Source organism: Oryctolagus cuniculus, chromosome 9, assembly GCF_051225735.1.
Source record: "Oryctolagus cuniculus isolate XC-2025 breed Fujian yellow rabbit chromosome 9, ASM5122573v1, whole genome shotgun sequence".
Taxonomy (NCBI): Eukaryota; Metazoa; Chordata; class Mammalia; order Lagomorpha; family Leporidae; genus Oryctolagus; species Oryctolagus cuniculus.
The window spans coordinates 107,405,777-107,426,421 of NC_142875.1; the positions used below are offsets into that span (position 1 = coordinate 107,405,777).

Sequence of the window (20,645 nt, forward strand, 5' to 3'; positions counted from 1 at the left end):
ATCATTTAAAAAATAACTCAAGGTAGATAAAAGACATGAACATAAGAGCTACAATTATAAAAATTTTAGACAAAAAAATTAGAAAAATCTTTACCAAATTGAATTTCACAATGATTAACCAAAAGCACAGTTGAAAAAAAAAGGAAGGAGAAAAAGAAAATAAATAGAACTTCTATCAAAATTTAAACCTTCTGGGGTGGGTATTTGGCATAGGAGTTTAGACACTGCTTGGCACACCTGCGTCCCATAATGGAGTGTTTGGGTTTGAGTCTCGGCTCTCCTCTCCATTCCAGCTTCTTGTCAATGTGAGAGCGATGCACAAGTGATGACACAGTACTTGAGTCCCTGCTGCCCATGTGGGAGATGCAAAGTGAGTTCCCAGTTCCTGGCTTCAGCATGGCCCAGCCCTGTGTATTGTGGGCATTTAGGAAGTAAACCAGCAGAAAGAAAGAAAATCTCTTCTCTCTCTCTCTCTCTCTCTCTCTCTCTCTCTCTCTCCCTTTAAAACAAATAAACATTTAAAAGTAAATAAATTGTTTAAATTTTTAAACTTTTGTGCAATGAAGGGCACAATAATTAGGGTGAAAAGACAATTCACACAGTGGGAGAAAATATTTTTTAAAATTTTTTATTTGAAGATTTATTTATTTTTTAAAAGCCAGAGTTACAGAGAGAGAGAGAGAGAGAGAGAGAGAGAGAATCTTCCATCCATTGGTTCACTCCACAAATGGTTTCAACAGCCAGGGCAAGGCCAAGCCAAAGCAAGGAGCCAGGGACTCTATTCAGGCATGATCTCCTACGTGGGTGGCAGGAGCCCAAACACCTAGGCCATCTTCTGCCGTTTTCCTAGATGCATTAGCAGGGAGCTGGCTTGGAGAGGGGCAGGCTGGCATTGTAATCAGTGGCTTAATCCACAATACCACATTACCAGCTTTGAGAAAATATTTTCAAATCATCTATCTGATAAAAAAGTACTCCTACAATTCAACAGCAAAAAGCAAAGAACCCAATTAAAAAACAGAGAACTTGTTTACACACTTCTTCAAGGAAGATATAAAATTTTTCAGTAAGCACACAACAATTGAAAATCACAATAGATATCACTTCACACTCATCAAGACAGCAATTACTTAAAACAAAAACAAAACAATGTTAGGAGGAATGTAGAGAAATTGGAACATTCATTGTCCATTTTGGGATTCTATATCAGAATATTTGAGACTGGTTAATTTATGATGAAGAGAAATTTTTGTCTTTCTGTTCTGAAGGCTGAAAAGTCCAAGGTGGGATGGTGTCCACCGTGGGATGGTAGAAGGCAGATGGGTAAGAGACATTTAATCCACTCCCACAAGCCCTTCTTCAAGGTGACGTTAATCCATTTCCTCATGACCTAAACACCTCTCTTGCAATGCCCCAGCTCTCAACCCAGTTACATTAGGAATTAAGTTTCCAATTCATAGGTTCTGAAGGACACATTCAGACCCCAGCCCTTACATTTCTGGTAGGAATATCAAATGGTGCAAGACTAGCGAAAACCATTTGCAAATTCTTCAAAATATTAAAGGTAAAATTACCACAGATCAAACAAGTCTACTCCTAGATACATACTCCCAAATACACCCTGTCGGCAGGGACTCAAGGAGGTACTCACATGCCATCACTGACAGCAGCATTATTCAGAATAACCAAAAGGTGGAAACAACCTAAGTGCCCATGGAACTTCCCACCACTTTAAAAGAATAAACAAAGTAGGACACACATGTGCGTTGGAATATCATTCAGCCTCAAACAGGAATGGAATTCTGTTATATCCTAAATATGAGCATTATCATGCCAAGTGAAGGAAGTCAAATAGGAAGGAACAAATATTGTGTGATTTGTTACACAAGATAACTAAGATTGAAAAATTCATAGACAGAAAATTGAAGTTGTTAGGGAGGATTTTTTTCAAAAATTTATTTATTTACTTGAAAGGCAGAGTTACAGGGAGAGATAAAGAGAGAGAGAGAGAGATTCTCCATCCAGTGCTTCATTCCCCAAATGGCTGCACAGCCTGGGGCTGGGCCAGGCAGAGGCCAAAAGCCACAGGGAGCTTCTTCAGGGTCTCCTACATGGCTGCAATGGCCCGGGGACTTGGATTATCCTCTGCTGCTTTATTAAGCACATTAGCAGAGAGCTGGATCAGAAGTGGAGCACTCAGCATTCAAACCTGTGCCCTCTGGGATGCTGGCACTGCAGGTGGCGACTTTACCTGCTATGTCAGATATTTTCAGATTTTCTGACTGGAATGATTTTAAAACTGTGGAAATGTATAGTCGTGGTAATTGTGCAGCATGGCTATGTGCTTAATTCCATTAAATTATACATTTAAAATGTAGTTAATATGCATACATGTTATGTTTGTAGTTTTTCATAATAAAAAGTAAAAGAATGAGTGAGGGATCCATGAAAAAACACTATGAATTTTAAATATACTTAACTAAATTAAAGAATGGGAAGTATCATTATGCTCTTAAAACTGTATATATGAAATACGGGAAGTTTGTTCCCTTTTTATAAATAAAAATTTAAAAATTAAAAAATATATATTGTGTTGTTCTATTTGCATGATATTCTGCAAAAGGCAAAACGATATGGACAGAGAGCAGAGCAGAGATTGTCCGCAGGTAGGAAAGGTACAAGTTGTTAAATACAAAGGGAGGCACAGGAAAACATGCGTGGTGAAGGACTTACTCTGAATCGTACTGGGGTGTTGCCTCCGAGATCCTGCCTTTGGACAGTCCACTGAACTTAACATCCAGCTTTGTGTACTTTCATGCAGACGAGAACTCACGGACAAAACTGTCAGGATGTCAGAAGCCAGGACTGAGTGGGATCTGTGGCAAATGAATCTAGCTGTGTTACAAATGTGTGACACACCGGGCTGAAGCCCCAGAGAAAAGCAGGAGTTCCACAGACAACTTTCAAAAATGGTGCTTTGACCGGAGATTCTAAGTTAAGACAGAAGAATCCCCAAAGCTATTCCAGGTGGTCAATTTTCTTCTCCAGCTGGCAAGCCTCAAAGCTTCTGAAACTGATTCACATGTAGACCAGGAATGATCCAGTTTGTAACTAGATCCCAACTGGTATAAGAGAAGCTTCACATTTTCAGAGAGAGAAGTTACCAAGAAGGGAAGCGTAGAATATAGCATTGCAGTAAGAAACAACAGTATGAACTCAAGTTTGGCTGATTTTATAATACAAATGGAGAAATACATAAAAGTTATAGATATAGGTAAATATAAGTCTTCATTATATTTTCCAGCTTCGTCCAGTTCGGGTTACAAATAATGAAACCCCAGAAGAAGAAATCATTAAATTCGTCTTCTATTTAAGCCCCAAACGTTGACTTCTTTTACAGAGATTATATTTAGAATCTTAACGTTTGGTGTTGGTAGTGGTCGTGTTGATGATGTTCTTTTTGTTTATTTAAATTTTCAGTGTTTGTTGATTTGGATACTGAACAAAATGAGGATGGCCCTTTAAATGATCTCACTCATTGTTCTTATACAAAAAAACCACACATTTCTAAGTAGTAAAAGAGGCAAATGGAGGAAGTCTGAAGCTTGGATGTGAACTGCTTTCTCACATCTTCAGGTGGAGCTGAAAAATATTGAGGCCTCTTAGGTAACAAGAGCAGCGAAGATACAGCGCCAGGAAGAATCGCTTTGTGTTCCGGTTTGCACACATCTGTTCCCCCTGCACACAGAGCCCTGCCTCTTCTGTTGGGACCAGACTCAGCTGCCAGCAGACCCTCTACCACACTGACACAGGTATTAATTAGCTATTCTGTCTGTCGCTACTGCACTAAGCCTGGCTCTTCCTTACAGTGCCACTTGTTTATTAGGCACAGGGCACAAAGAATAAAATTGTGTTAACCAAATGTATTAATACGGCAAATTATCACACTTAAGAAGGCAGAGTTTGAGGAGTTAAGTAATTCTTTAATCAATTATATGTTTTTATTGTGTACATGATAATATGTTTGTATACTTCATGTTCACACCTAAGCTTGGTAATGAAATTCTTAAAGCCATTATAACATTTCTGTACAATTGTGTTTTCTTATGGAACATTTTCTTGTGGGAAATTATTGAACGCTACTAAGTTAAAATGTATAGAAATGGAGACCTATATAATAACATCATATTATATAACATGCAATGGGGCATAATTCTCTGAGGAAATGAAAATATGTAAAAGGTATGTAATTTGATGAAGTGCAGGCAAACCATTGAGCTCAATAATTCTAAAAATTTTGATGTAATTCTATCCCATGAAATTTCTTCATTTGATTATAAAAATAATATTTAAAATGCTTGAAACCTATGAATTGCCTTTTATAAAAATTTGCAAGTAACATTAATTTTCAAGGAAAATTGTCTTTTCCCCCACAGGAGTATAACTAAGCCAACTTGACTCCTAAGTGTAGGTTTTCTTCAACAGTATCAGGTTGAAAGAAGTAGCATCAAACTCTCAGGAAGTTATGGAAAGGAAATAGTATTTTTGACTCTTTAAAAAAATAATAATGATAAAGTTGACATTAAATAGAAAAACATCAGAAGAACCTTTCTCTCTGTCTCTCTCTCTCACTGTCCACTCTGCCTGTCAAAAAAAAAAAAAAAACATCAGAAGAAGCCATAAAGGAGAAAATTTGAACTAGTCCACCATGTAACCCTATGTATTCTTACAAGAGAAATGACTGGTAATAGTTTTCATAATATTTTTTTCCAGACGGGCAATTTTTCAGTGATGTATAAATATTTCACAGATCACAACATTTTACTCTTTTAAAATCAAAATAAAAAAACACAGTTGTAGAATGCCAAGTCATAGCTAAAATAACCAGAGAGCTAAAGAGACATATTGGTAACTGACAATTTTAAGAATAAGAAGAAAGCTTAGTTGTAAAATCTTCCTTGGAATAAAATTTAAGAAGTAAAATTGTAGAAATTAGTGTTTAATTGTTTTGAAATATGTATGTAACTGATTTTATGAGAATTCAGGACTCATGAAACCCAAAATTCTAGTTTTAAAAACTGATAGTATGGCTGTCTTTTAGAACCAAACCTACAGATTTTTCAGAGATGAATGATAAATGCCCAGTATATGAAGAGGTGAGGAATCCCCGTTTCAAGAAGCATCTGCCAAAGGACAGTGAGTATTTTTTTCTCCCCAACTCCTACTGAATCCTGATTATTTTCTGTTCCCTATTAAATAATTTCCCCCAAAAAATTTCATTATAATTTAGCATGTAAGTTGTGTTTAACTCATTTACAATATTTTATCATCTGAAAGGTTTACTGACTAGACTTTGCAAAGTTAGAAGAAAATAGTTGCATACATCTTTATTAGAAATACTCCTGCCATGTGATTTTGTTTCTTGTGTGGTAACAGTCCACATGCTACGCTTTCAGAGAAATGTAGGAATATAAAACAGTATCCACATCTTTGGGAGAAAATAAAGGTGGCTAATTTCCTCAAAAGTGAAGAAAATATCCTTGAAACTCCAATCAGACAACAAAACGAGCTGAATTATTTGAAGTTACAGTTTATAGAGGGCCTAGCTTCACTGTTCTCTAATTTTTTACCTATGTGTATAGGATTAAATTAAGACAGAAGCCACTTTTCTGAATAACTAGCTTGCCCCATTTTGTAAGATTCCTTAAACTATATCCATAAATCTAAATGAAAAAGAAATGTAGAAAGTCATTTAACCAAGTTTAGTATATTCCAGAGAATATTGATATGGTCTGGGTGCAATAAACATCCATTCGTAACTGATCAAAACAAGCAGGCAAATTACTTCCTTTCCATTTGTTCAGAAACCATTGTGAATCTCCATGTCACCACAGACTCATCCTATGAAATTTCAAGAAGTAATAGTTAACAAGCATTGGTTTATTTATATTCATGATTATAATAGAATCTATGCATAACTGGCTATTCCTAATGATGAAGAAGAGAAGTGAAACTCCAATGAGGAAATTGTGGATGTTTGTATTTGTTTGCAAGCATATAGTATTTATAAGATAAATATTTTCTGATCAACAAAGTGATTTATATTAATACTATTCTAGAAATAGCTTTAATTCTTAAAAAAAAGTAAGTCCATATAAGTTATTCCACTTTGTATGCATAAAGCAGTGAAGAGGCTTGGGCATCATTCTGGGAATGTTGGAATGAATGACTTTGCTAGCGGACACATGGGAACAGGGTAGGGAGGAGTGGAACAGATTGGTCAGGATCCTTTCTCTTACAATTTTGACTTGGAAGGCATTCAAGTCAGGGCCTTGAATTTGTGGGAATGTCTCCTTCTAAACCTGCTCTGGGCTGACTGGGGGGTCCAGGCTGCCTAATACTCCTTCCCTACTGGGGTCTTTTTGGTAATATAAATATATCTATATATTAAAAAAAAACACAATCTTTTCTCTCCTGAACTCCTCAGTTTTTTTTTTTTTTTTTCTCTTGGGACAGGGTCTTCAATTCCATTTGCCTGGCGTCTCACCGTGGTGATTCTTGGTGTCTGTTGTTTAATTTTCCTCTTAACAACAGGAGTGTTGGGATTTAAGAGTAAGTGACTAGAATTGTAGCCTTATCCAAGCTCTTATTTTCATTTTACTAGTCTTTCTTTCCCACGAATTAAAGTTATGATCTTGAGTTCTACCCAGGCTGTCCTTCTGTCTCTACCATTAGTGTGATCACTTGGCCATTTTACAAAATTCTTCAAAAGCTTCAGATACCTCTTTTGCTCATAAATAATATTCAGGCTTTTTCTAGGAAAGGCAATGTTTGAGGTTTGGTTCATGGTATATCATGCTGTACATTATTTTTTTTTCTTTCCTGTTTGACACTTTATTTCAAAAGTCCTATTGGTTCTACCTCCATCTTGGAGGTCAAATTTAGCTTTTTTTTGGTAAAAGATTATTTATTTATTTATTAGAAAGTCAGAGTTAATCAGAGAGAGCATAGGCAGAGAGAGAGAGAGAGAGAGAGAGAGAGAGGTCTTCCATACAATGGTTCACTTCCTAATTGGCCGCAATGGCCAGAGCTGCGCTGATCCAAAGCCAGGAGCCAGGAGCTTCTTCCGGGTTTCCCACATGGGTGCAGGGGCCCAAGGACTTGGGCCATCTTCTACTGCTTTCCCAGGCCATTGTAAGAGAAGCAGCCAGGACTAGCACTGGTGCCCATATGTGATGCTGGGCTTCAAGCCAGGGTGTTAACCCGCTGCACCACAGCACCGGCCCAAGATTTATTTATTTCAAAAGGCTGTTATATATATATATATATATATATAGAGAGAGAGAGAGAGAGAGAGAGAGAGAGAATGAATCTTCTGTCTGTCCATTCACTTCTCAAATGCCCCCAATGACCAGGGTTGGGCTACGCCGAAGCTGGGAGCCTGGGACTCCATCTGGGTCTTCTATACAGGTTCAGGTACCCAAATACTTGGGCCATCGTTCACTGTTTCCCCAGGTGCATTAACAGGGAACTGGATCAGAATGAAGCCTGCACTCCAACTAGGTGCTCATATGGGATGCTGGACTTGCAGCTGTGGTTCTACCTGCTTCACCACAATGCTGGCCCCTCACGTTTACTTGTAAATTTTGTTTCGCATAAAGAACTGATATTGGCTAATAATGATTTTCTTCTATACTATTCCAGTCACCTCCTAATTTATATTAGTGTCTGTAGACTATCAAAATCCTGATGAAAATGTCAAATAAATTTCCTAAAATTTATCTCTGATCATGTCATCCAAATTCCCAGAGATCACTAATGTTTTTCCTTTCTCTACTGAACAACATTGAAAGTCATCTACTTATATTTGACTTCATGAATCATAATCTTATTTCAATCAAAGAATTCTGAGTGTTACTTGATATATCCAAATTGGCTTTGAATAACAATTTAAGTCACTTGTTTTCCCCCGCATACTTTCTAAGTTTTTCTCTCCCGACACATCTGCTTCTGCTATAGGCCTCCTTTGGACAGCCTTTCTCAGGCACATATCTCTGCCTGTGGACATGTCATGCTCTTCCCTCCAGAACCATCTTAAAGGATGTTGAGGACTTTTCTTATTTTTCTGTAATGCCTTTTCTAAATTGCTAACCAAATGGCAGTATTCTCTTTTATTCTCTTTCTAAAACCCAATGAGTGAAATTTCATCATTTCCAATTTGAAATGCTTTCCCTCTAGATCAGCATTTTGAACTTTAGCACAATTGAAATTGATGAGATAATTCTTTACTGGAGAGACTGCCCTGTGTTTTATAGAATGTTTAGCAGCAGCCTTGTCCACTAGCACTGGGTAATTTGTCTGTACATCCAGAATATCTCCAGAAATTGCTCAGAGGGTAAAATACTCAACAGGCCCCCCAAGTTGAGAACCACTGCTCTAGACAGCTTTCATGCTAGACACTGTAGGTGATTCAAAAATAGACTAGACTAGTGACTAGCAGGTCCTTCAGGTCTAGCTTCAAAGGAAATCACAGGCAGCTGCACCCTGTTGGGGGTTTATAGGTCTCTGTGTGTTTATTTTTATGAACACAAATCTTTTTAATGATATAGCTAAACCTGAACCCCTTTCTGGTTTGCAGACCAAGTCTTCTGTACTGTGTATATGTATGTATTGTTGTTAGTGCTCTTGCTAGAAACACATACACATACACACAATTACATGAATACACAATTACATACACATACACATACATAATTACATGAATAATCATATATATGAAGTCTGTTGAGATATAATCCATTTACCATACAATTTATTCATTTAAAATATAATATTCAACTGTTTATGCTATATTCATGTAGCTTAATAATAACTATAATGAACATTAGAATCCTTTTATCAACACATTAGAAATCCCTTATTCATTAACCATTGTGCCCCATTTCCCTCAACTTTACCAGTCTCAAGTAATCACTAATCTATTTCATGTATCTACAGATAACTCCTATTCTGCATATTTTATAAAAATAGTATCACATAAAATATGTCTTTGGTGATTGACTTCTTTCAGCTACTTAGCAAACTGTGTTAAAGATCATAGAGTATATCAGTTTGTCAATTTTATGGTCAAAATTGTTCTGTATAAATATAATGGACTTATACTCATTAATTCTTATAATCACTTTATAAATAATGCTATAAAAATTGTCATGCAAGGTTTTGAATGGACACATCTTGTCATTTCTCTCAGAGTTATACATAGGAATGTGATGGCTGAATCATATGGTAAATCTATGCTCAATCTTTTGAGGAAATGTCACACTATATTCCAAAGCCACTGTGCCATTTTAAACTTCCAATGGTAGTGTATAAAGGTTTTCATATCTCTATATTGACCAATACTTAACTATATTTCTAATTATCATTATCCTTCTAAGTAAAATGTGGAATTCATTTTGGTTTTGATTTTCATTTCCCTAATTACTAATGGTGTTGTCCATCTTGTTATGTGGTTTTGGCCTTTTGTGTATAGTCTGTGATGAAATTTCTATTTGAATTCTTTTCCTTTTTAATTGGATTGTGTAGTTATTGAGTACTTGGAATTCTTCATATATTCACATATTCTCATTACTAATTCCTTATCATGTAAGTATTCATAAATATTTTCTCCCATTTTTACTCTTTTGATAGTAACACAGACATAATTTTGAGGAAATCCAATACATGCATTTTCCTTTGATTTCTTGTGTCGCTTTCAGTGCTATAGCTAAAAAAAAAAAAAAGGAAAGAAAGTAAAAAACACTGCTAAGTCCAAGATCATAAGAATTAAAGTTAAAATTTAAATAATCTTCCAATATTTTTTCTATTTTAATTCTTACATTTCTTTATTGATCATATACACCGTTCTTAATTTTTGAATAGTATTTTGTGGGTTTTTGGAGTATACGTTTTATACTTCTTTTTAAAAAAGAGTATTTATTTATTTGATCGCAGAGTTACAAAGAGGGGGACATAAACAAAAAGATCTTCCATTTGCTGGTTAATTTTCTTAATGGTTGCAGTTGCCAGGGCTGGACCAGGCTAAAACCTGATGTGGGTTGCAGGGACTCAAGTATTTCGACCATCTTCCACTGTTTTTCCAGGCACACTAGCAAGGAATGGATCAGTAGCATGTTTCTTCACGCTTTTTTTTTTTTTTAATTTGTTTGTTTTTTGAAAAAATTACATAGACAGGGAGGGGGGAAGAGAGACTTCCATCTGCTGGTTCACTCCCTAGATGGCCACAACAGCCAGGGCTGGGCCAGGCTGAAGGCAGGAGCCCAGAGCTTCCTCCTGTCTCCCATGTTGGTGCAGGAGCTCAAACACTTGGACCATCTTCCGCTGCTTTTCCCAGGCAATTAACAGGGAGCTGAATTGGAAGTGGAGCAGCTGGAAAACAAACTGGCACCCATATGGGATGCCAGCGTTGTAGGCAATGGCAACTTTTCCTGCTAAGCCACAGCACAGGCACCCTGTATGTTCTTTAAAAAGGTTTTACCTAACCATAGCTTTGTTGATATATGACACATAATGAGTGCTTTCTTAATATTTTCTGGATTGAAATACGTTTACATTTCTCATTAATGAATCTAGCATCTTACAGCAACACTGAGACAAGCAATTTTGCAATGCTTGTGTGGGATTCATTTGGCTCTTGAATAGAGAGGAATTTGAAAGCACGAAATCCCATCTGAGTGGCCTCCTTAGTTGTAACAAATACACCAACATGAGGTGTTAATGGGTGAAATGGGGTCAGGGGTATAGGGGAACTCTTTAATTACATCCCAATTTGTATTTTGTTAATTTAAAATTAATAATAAAAAGAAATAGAAAAAGAAAGTTTCAAATAAGTGTTTGGGAAATAGAGAGCCAGAGAGAAGATGAAGAACATCTTTAATATAATTCAAGTTATATAATTAGAGTATATGAACTCAGCTTTCTAATTTTTATCTATTATCCCTCATTAATTAATGCATATTCAGAAAAATTTACAAAAGGTTTTTTCTTTTTTTTTTTTGTCTTGGGTCCTAAGAGAATTAGCTTCATGTCAAGTTTCAGCTTTATTTATTTTTCAAATGCAATTTAATAAGTATCTTATTCAATTATTTTTAAACTGTGGCACAAGGGAGAGCATTCGGTGCACCTGTTAAGATGCTGCTCGGGAATCCTGCAGCCCTTTTTGGAGTGCCTGGTTTCAGTGCCACCTCTGTTGGTGATTCCAGCTTCCTACCAATGATAACAAGTGATGGCTGAAGTTCTGGGGTCCTTCCCACCCATGTGGGAGACCTGGATTAAATTCCTGGCTGCATTGCTTCTTGGCCTTTTGGTGAAGATCAAGTGAATTCCTGCCTATTAGTTTCATCTGGCACAGTTTTGGCTGTTGTGGGCCTTTTTGGAGTGAACCAGTGTGGGAGCCTGCTCTCTCTCTCTCTCTCTCTCTCTACCTTTCAATTAAATAAATTCGAAAAAAAATATTTATAAGGTATTCTACTATTCCCTCAAAGGACATAGTCTAATAAATGTGATATTAACTTTAAGCCTATGAAAGTTTATCCTCTAAATTATAAAGACTATATCAGAAAATTACATTTTAATTATGGAAAGTCAGGATGAATAGGGGTAACAAAAAGAATGAATATATTGAACAAAATTACTAAATTAATGTAGCTATTTTGTCACATATCTAGAACCAACCTCCTGTGTTAGCTCATAAATTAATAAACGTTTCATAGAATCCATGCATTTAGAACAATTTACATCAAATTGTAATGAGTGTCAAATATTGTTTTTGTTATTTTATGATCAAAATACACTAATCATAAGTATTAGAATATATAACTATTTAAGTAAATTATCATCATTTGACTTCTCACAAGAGGATATCAAGGGCATTATATGCATTTTGGGAAGAAATATAGAGAATATGTTTATATCACAAAGAGAAAGAGTTATTTTCCTTAAGAATCACAAATGGATAAATAGAATAAATGCAGATATTTATGGAAGAATAAGTATACAGAGTGACTCTTCGGTTGTAGATGGAAAGGGAGACGATTAGATCAAAAGTATCTCCAAAATTTAGGGTTTCCTAAAGTGGATAGTGGTGACATAAGGACATAATATGAAAAAGTTCAATGAAGATTACATTGTTATGTAAAAAGACACTAAGCTATTTAAGGTCTTTTGAATTTGAAGTGACTACTAACTGCCAGGAAGAAATATCTAGCAAATGTTGCAGTTGTAAGATTGCAAATCAGAAAAAAATCATGAAAGGAATTGTGCCTCTCAGTTATTCTTTTTTAAAACAAGTTTATTAACAGTAATTGTACAAGTTTTGGACTACTCTTTGATGTTTCCATGCATTATGCAAAGTGTACTGATCAAACAAGAGTAATCATTTCTCCATCTTTGACGTTACTTTATGATTGGAGCCCTAAAGTCCTGTTCTTATTTGTTTCTGAAATGTGTAATGAGTTACTGTGAATAATAATCGCCTCACCATGCTGTGTAACATTGGAACATACTCCTCTGATCCGGCTGTGATTTGGTGCCCATTCTTGATTCATTTTGAGTTGATTTTTGTACAGAGTGTAAGGTAGGGGTTTATTTAAAACTTCTGCATGTGGGAATGCGGTTTTCCCAACATCACTTATTGAAGAGGCTGACGCTTCACCAAGGAATGCTGTTAGCAGCTTTGTCAAAGATAAGTTCCGTGTATATGCATGGGTTTATTTCTGGGTTGCCTATTTTATTTTGTTAGTCAATGTGTCTGTTTCTATGCCAGTTTTCTGCTATTTGGGTTATCATAGCCCTGTAGGATGTCTTGAAATATGGGATTGTGATGCCTCCAGCTTTGATTTTACTTACTTTTCAAGATTTCTTTGGCTATTCAGGTATTATGTTCTTGCACATGAATGGTAGTGTTGTTTTTCTAGTTTGGTTAAGCACATCATTGGTATTTTTCCTTGATTTTGTAAATTTCTTTGGGTATTTTGGACAACATTTTGATATTAATTCTTTAAACCAAAAATATTTCTATTAACATTTCTTTAATCAGTGTTTTGCAATTTTAATTGTAGAGATTTTCATATTCTTGGTTAAATTTATCACGATGTATTTAATTTTTGTAGTTATTATGAATGGGACTTTTGAAAAAGTTATTTCTCAGTAGGACCATTGTTGGTGCATGAAAGTGCTACTGATACTGTGTGGTGATTCTGTATTCTTCAACATCCCTGAATTTTCTTATCAGTTTTAGTAGCCTCTTGCTGGAGTATTCTAGTTCTCCTATATAAGGAATCATGTCATCTGCAAAGATGGGATAATTTTACTTCCTCCTTTTGATTTGTACAGCCTTTACTTCTTTCTCTTAATAGATCTGGCAAAGTCTTCTAGAATTGTATTGCATCAGAGTGGTGAAAGTGGACATCTTCTCTGGTTTCAGATCTTAGTGAGGCAAAATTGGTAAAGATTTGAATCCTTACCAGAATGCTTACGTTTACCGATCTTTCTCAAAAACCTTAGTGTGAAAAGTAAAAATACTGAGACTACAGCCTTATGCTGAAATCCAAATACCTAAGCATGCAGACAGTTTTTTTACAACTTGCTTTTTGCTTCCTTTCACAGTTCTTCTCTCTCAGATCCCTCTAGTTGTAATAATTTTGCATTACCCTAATGTGCCTTGTCCTCTCCTTGAGCTAATTCAAAAATCAGTTCCTGTAATCTAGAATTTTACAGTGAATCCTCTTTACTCCCCTGCCACTTTAGCACCCATGGACCACAAGCAAATTTAAGGTCATCACTAACTAAATGAAGCCTTGCTACCATTAGTCAGTAAACCCATCCTCTAAGTCCTAACACCTTGTAATAAAAAAGAAAGACACCCAATCATTTGCGCTATTTGAATTATCTTCCTGTTACAATTAATAAACTCCGCAGGTTTTATATTTTTCATTATTCTATCATGAAGTCTGATAAGATGCCATGCCATTCATTAAATGGAATGTGAGCATGGAAATCACAGGCAAAGAAGAGATTCCTAAAACAACAGGAAACAAACAGTCACTAATGGTAGGCATTTGGTGCAGTGGTTGAGATACTGCTTGGGATGCTCATATTCCATATCAGAGTGCCTGAGTTTGAGTCCTGACTCTACTCCAGATTCCAGCTTTCTGTGACGCTCATCCTGGGAGGCAGCAGGTGATGGTTCAAATCCCTGAGTCCCTCCCACCCACGTGAGAAACTGACTTGAGTTCCCAGTTCCTGGCTTCAGCTTAGCCTAGCCCCATCTGTTACAGGCATTTGGGAGATATTTTATTTCTCTCTTGATAATAATAAATGCAGAAAAAATTTGAAAGGTCTTTCATTCTAAAGATTATTTGCCATATTAAAATTAAAACTGTGCCTTTTATTTAACTCCATGTTATACTTTCATTGAGCTAATGTTGTAGAGTTAAGTTTTTCAGTGTCATCGTGCAGTCCGCCCACAGAAGTGTCCTTTGGAAAATACAAAGCAAGAGGACAATTCCACCTTGAAAAACAGCATTTTCACAGGCAACTCATTCAACACAGGTATGTAGAGTGGGTTCATGACTGAGATTGTAAGTATCTTCTCTATGTCCCTCAAATTTCTAGTATCTTTCTCAAACTTTATTTTCATATATATTAAATCAATTGTATAATACAACTTTTTTTTGATTTTGAAATTTTCACTTTTTAAAAGTAGAATTTCACCAAATTCCTAACAGGGATCACTTTTCAGTTAAAATTTAAACACCTAAGAATAATTTTATGTTAATTACAGAGTTCAACCAATAGTACTAGAACAAAAAAATACTAAAATGGATAAAGTATTACATTGTACATCAACAGTCATGACAAGAGCTGATCAAGTCACTGTTTCTCATAGTGTCCATTTCACTTCAACAAGTTTCCCCCTTGGTGCTCACAACTTTAACTCTTATTAGTTGAGAAAAAATCACTATTGTCAAAGGGTTTTTTTTCTGCATCCATTATATTACAGTCTATTTTATCACTATTTACCAAAATATTACTTTTGTTAACAAAAAAAATCTAAAATACTTTATCAAATTCTCTAATCATTGTTACCCAAATACTCTCCAATATAGCTGTCTGTTTCAGGTACTGACTTGAGATCAGCCTGTATGGATTTCTTAGTCTGGAGAGCACAGAGAAGCCGTTTCCCATTCGGAAGTCCTTCCAATAGAGGCTGTGAAGGAAAACACCGGTCCTGTAGGAAATTCTTTGCTACGCAGTGTTAGCAACATCGTGCATAACGATGGAGGATACAAGGGATGGGATGCTCTTCCCAGACCAGAGTTTTTCCCCAAAAGCAGAAAGGAAGCCCATGAGTCTCACAGAATACACAGGGCTGGAAAGGGATCCTCGGCTCTGTCCAGCCTGGACCATGGTGCTCAGAATGTGTCCCGAGTGGTCTCTGGGGAATGTCTTCTGTTTTCCAGGTGGCAGAAGTGGCACATGTAAACTTAAGTGGACGTGTTGTGGAGAGAACTGTTATTATTTTTCAAAAGAATCAAAGAACTTTGAAGACAGCAAGAAATTTTGTGAGAGAATGGACTCCAAACTTGTTAAGATAGAAGATCAACAAGAACTGGTGATGTGTATTTCCTGTTTTCCATTTTACACCATATGTATGTAGGCATTACCTGTTGGCTAACTCATTTTTATTTAAAGCAGGGCTTTTACAATTTTTTAATTTATTTTTATTTTATTTGAAAGGCAGAGAGACAGATGGAGATCTTACATCTACTGGCTCACTCCCCAAGTACCCTCAACAGATTGACCTGGGCCAGGCTAAAAACCAGAGCCAAAACCTCAGCCCAGGACACCCATGTGTGTGGCAGGGGTTCAGCTGCCTCCCAGAATGTGCATCACCAGGGATCTGAATTCTGACGTGGACAAAGGACTCAAACACAGGCACTCCTTTTTGGCATCGAGCCTTCCAAAGGGTCAACCTAAGAACTACACCAAATGCCGACCTCTTGGCAAACTATTAATATCTAATAACATTTGAATCCCATTAAACAGTATATAATTATAATATATAATTATAATTTAATTCAGACCCACACAGTTCTTACAGCAAACCAGAAAAGCAAATAAATATGATGTGAGAATTTTAGTAATTCATTTAATTCTTCCAAAATTAGAATTTTCATTGTATATATAAATTAAACCTCAAGTAATTAGGAAAAAATGGTCCTTAAAATATATCATGCTTGATCATGGAAAAATGTGTATCTCATACTGAGTTTTCTCATATTGAGTAATTTTTGGAAATTTAGCTTTAGCCTCTTATGGAAAATTCTTATACCTACAACGAAAAGCAACCCAAACTAATGTGAGTACTGAGTTTTAAAATAGAAGAGAAAACTCTACGTGAATTTCAGATTGGATCTGCCACCATGTGGAATGCCTGAATGGAATTCCAGACTCCTGGTTGTGGTGTGGCCCAGCTCTGGTTGTCATGGGCAGTTTGAGTGTGAACCAGTGGATAGATGCACTCTCTTTGTTTCTGTCTCCTCTTCCTGTATCTCACCCACGCCACACTTCAGATAAATAAGAACTGAAGTACCACAATGTGCTGCATAACAATGCTTTTGGTCAAGGATGGATAGTATATACAATGTTGGATCCATGAGGTTATATTACCTAGTGATGTCATATCCATCTTATTTTTGCAAATACCCTCTATGATGCTCAAACAACAATACAATTACCTACCAATGCATGTCTCAGATGTATGTCCATTGTTAAGTGGTGTATGTTTGCATTGAAGAAATCCTAGCTACTTTTATGCAGTTACTTTTCTAGTTGGCCATATAAACACTGCACCTAATGGGAAAGAGACTCAGGGTGTCCTTTTCACAAGAAATAAACAAAGTGGTTGTGAAACAGACATATAAAACAGTGTTGTTACAAATCTTAGAGCTGTCACACCTGGAACTTGAAATCCACAGCTGACTAGGCTCAGAACTCATATTTGAATTACAAATTTGAATTTTGAAGGGAAGTTAACAAATTTCAGTTCTAAGTTGAAATAAACTTATCTAAAATAATTGTCACTAAGGGTTTAGTTAGGTTGTTACCTTTAATGAAGTGTTATCAACTGAGGTTCCATCATTTTAATTAAACAAAATCTGGATGAAGTTGATCTTTATACCATTTGATATTCACATTAACAACAAAATTAATATAATAATGATAAATTTAGTACTTCATTTCAGGAATCTAAAATATTCTGAATATTTATTAATATATTAACATTAGTATATTAATATTAATATTAATATATAATGATTCATTTATTACAGAACTTCATTCAGAGTCAAATATCTTATTTTTCTTGGATTGGGTTGTCCCGTAAAGGAACCAGCAGTCCCTGGGCCTGGGAGGACAACTCAGTACCCCTTCTCAAAACGTAAGTCTCTGGGATAGAGAAGAGCTTGCAAGCCCTGTAATCACTGCTTCTGGTTTATAGTCCCAAAATCATACAGGGAAAAAATGCACACACACATGTATATATTAATTCACATATACAGGCACATTTACTCTCTGCATGGGCACATAGACATGTGTGTGCACACACACACACACATATTGCAGAGGACCTAAGTCAATGATGAAGATGAGTATACGGAGAAGGGAAGGAGTTTTTCAATGTGAAGTCTCTGTGTGTATTTCTCACATGATTCTCTCTAGGGAAGCTTAGGGCCCTGTGGGATAGTCTCTGTAAAGACAAAAAGATACGCCTCCTTCACTTTGGACCAGTATAGCTGATTATGTCTGCATTAATATCTCATAGTATTTATTTGTTCTTATTTTAGTTTAAGTGATTGGAAAGAGTCAACGAGTGGAAACTGTGGAAGTCTAACAGCATCACAGATGACTGCTTCTGACTGTGCCAGACTCATGCACTCTATCTGTGAGAAGAAAATTACATGTCGTTCAACTTAATGCTGGGAACACCACCAACAAAAAATAATAATTTTTTCTTAGGAAAAATTCAAACCCTTGGGAGCTCTGGAGTCTTCTCTCACTTCAGAGCATCTGCATTTTTAAAGAGCTCTACCTATATTCCAGCCTGATTAAAATGAGGTCCAAGTATTGGTCTACTAAAATGAGATGCCAGAGACTTTGGAATTCTACCATTTTCAATTCAAGACTTCCTGATCACAGCATCTATGAAAACAAGATGGACCAGAACAGTTTCAGGGCTCTGATGAGGGTCAGGAAACCGAGCTGGGAATACTCTTCCTGCAACTCACACACTTTCGTAGATAATTCCATAAATTTCAGGCACTATTGTGCAATTCGACTAGAAGTAAATGCAGTGTAGTAATTAAGAGCAGTATTTTGTATGAAGCATGTGTGCATTTCTGTTTGAATCTTTACCTTTTGGGAGAAAGACACTATGGAATCTGGAAGGGGAAGAGAATAGTATCCTGAATCCAGTCTGAGAATAGTATCCTGAATCCAGTCTGAGAATAGTATCCTGAATCCAGTCTGAATTTGAGGACTGCACCATACCTAATAATTGTGTGTTCACTGGCAAGTGAAAACTTTTGAATCTGAGTTTCCTGATCAGTAGAAAACTTCCAAAGTGTTTTCTAGAGTGCCTGTCATTTTACATTCCAGCATACATGAAAGCTCCATTTGTTTACATCCTTCTGATATGTAATATAATCAGTTTCTTCGGTCATTTTAATAAGGGTGTTGTGAAATTTTATTTGTGATTTTAATTATATTTCCCTAATGAATAAATTATATTGGGAAACCTTTTTTGTGTGTGTTTTTTCAACTGTATAATTGTATAACTACTTCATATATATATGTATGTATACATATATATGTAAATATATATTCAAATTTGTTGAACATTTTTATTGAGTTGTTCATATTCTTAATATTGTCATGAGAATTGTTTATATATTCTGCCTACCAGTACTTACTTATATAAAGGTTGTATAAATATTTTCTTCCAGTCTTTCATTTTCTTAATAGTATCTTTAGACACTGAAGTTTTTTCTTTCTTCTTTTTAAAATTTTATTTAAAGTACACAAATTTGATATAAACAGATTCTGGAACATAGTGATACTTTCCACCCTAACCTCTCTCTTGCCTACGATCTCGCCTCCCCCTTATTTCTCCCTCTCCTATTCCCATTCATAATTTTTACAAATATCTATTATCTGTTACATTACACTCATAATAATAACCCGATACTAAGTAAAGTGTTCATCAAAGAGTATGAAGAAAAAAAACATTGCTCAACTGTCAAGACAAGAGTTGATAAAAATCACATCTCAAAGTGTCAATTTCATTCCAAAAATTAATTTTTGGGTACTATATTGGATACCACAGATCAGTGAGAACCTATGGTATTTATCTTTTGGGGATTGGCTTATTTCACTAAGTACAATGTTTTCCAGTTGCATTCATTTTATTGTGAATGACAGGATTTCATTTCTTACTGCTGTATAGTATTCCATAGTGTGTGTGTGTGTGTGTGTATATATATATATATATATATGGAAGTCTATGTATAGTATATATATATATATATATCATAATTCTTTATTCAGTCTTCATTTGATGGACATCTGGATTGATTCCATATCTTGGCTATAGTGAATTGAGCTACCATGAACATGGAGATTCAGATGACTTTCATATGCTGATTTCTTTTCCTTCGGGTAAATTCCAAGGAGTGGGGTGGCTGCATCATATGGTAGATCTACATTCAGATTTCTGAGGTATCTCCATGCTGTCTTCCACAGTGGCTACACCAGTTTACATTCCCACCAACAGTGGATTAGGGTACTTTTTCCCCACATCCTCACCACCATTTGTTGTTCACTGATTTCTGTATGAGAGCCATCCTAACTGGGGTGAAGTGAAACCTCATTGTGGCTTTGATTTGCATTTCCCTGATGGCTAATGTTCCTGAGCATTTTTCAGGTCTGTTAGCTGTTTGAATTTCCTCTTGAAAAATGTTCAAGTCCTTTGCTCATTTCTTGACTGGATTGTTTGTTCTGTTGTTGTTGAGTTTCTTGACCCCCTTGTATATTCTGGATATTAATCCTTTATCACTTGCATAGTTTGCAAATATTTTCTCCTCTTCACTTTGCTGAGTGTTTCTTTTGCAGTGCTGAAGCATCTCAATTTGGTGTAATCCCATTTGTTAATTTTGGCTTTGATTGCTGTACTTCTGGCGTCTTTTAAAATAAGTCTTTCCTATGCCACTATCTTGCAGGGTTTCCCCAATGTTCTGTGGTATTGTGATGGTATTGGGTCATGGACTCAGCTATTTGACTCATTTTGAGTGGATTTTTTGTTTATGGTGTATAGTAGGGGACTAGTTTCATATTCTGCATGCAAAGATCCAGTTTTTGCATCATCACTTGTTGAAGAGGTTGCCCTTGCTTCAGGAATTGAGTTTAGCTTCCTTGTCAAAGATAACTGATTATAGATGTGTGGCCTGGTTTCTGGAGTTTCTATTATGTTCCATTGGTCTATCCATCTGTTTTTTTGCCAAGCACAAGGCTGTTTTGTTATAACTGCC

The 20,645-nt window shown here is 35.9% G+C and overlaps 1 protein-coding gene across 1 annotated transcript; it reads left to right on the forward strand.

Annotated features, from left to right (window-relative positions):
- The first annotated feature begins 3,631 nt into the window (after positions 1-3,631).
- LOC149124703 (C-type lectin domain family 7 member A-like) lies at positions 3,632-18,946 on the forward strand. Its single transcript, XM_089304850.1, has 7 exons — positions 3,632-3,812; positions 5,102-5,196; positions 6,517-6,612; positions 14,497-14,610; positions 15,522-15,673; positions 17,394-17,500; positions 17,907-18,946. Exons 2-7 carry the CDS (start codon positions 5,127-5,129, stop codon positions 18,034-18,036), a joined length of 669 nt encoding a protein of 222 aa, XP_089160976.1. The 5' UTR covers positions 3,632-3,812; positions 5,102-5,126; the 3' UTR covers positions 18,037-18,946.
- The last annotated feature ends 1,699 nt before the right edge of the window (positions 18,947-20,645 follow it).

What these genes read in the sequence shown, in the direction of transcription:
- LOC149124703 (XM_089304850.1), top strand. Translation starts at nt 5,127, where the DNA reads ATGAATGATAAATGCCCAGTATATGAAGAGGTGAGGAATCCCCGTTTC. An exon ending in AGGAGTGTTGGGATTTAAGA is followed by an intron (nt 6,613 to 14,496) that starts GTAAGTGACTAG and finishes TGTAGAGTTAAG; the next exon opens with TTTTTCAGTGTCATCGTGCA. An exon ending in TCAGTACCCCTTCTCAAAAC is followed by an intron (nt 17,501 to 17,906) that starts GTAAGTCTCTGG and finishes TTCTTATTTTAG; the next exon opens with TTTAAGTGATTGGAAAGAGT.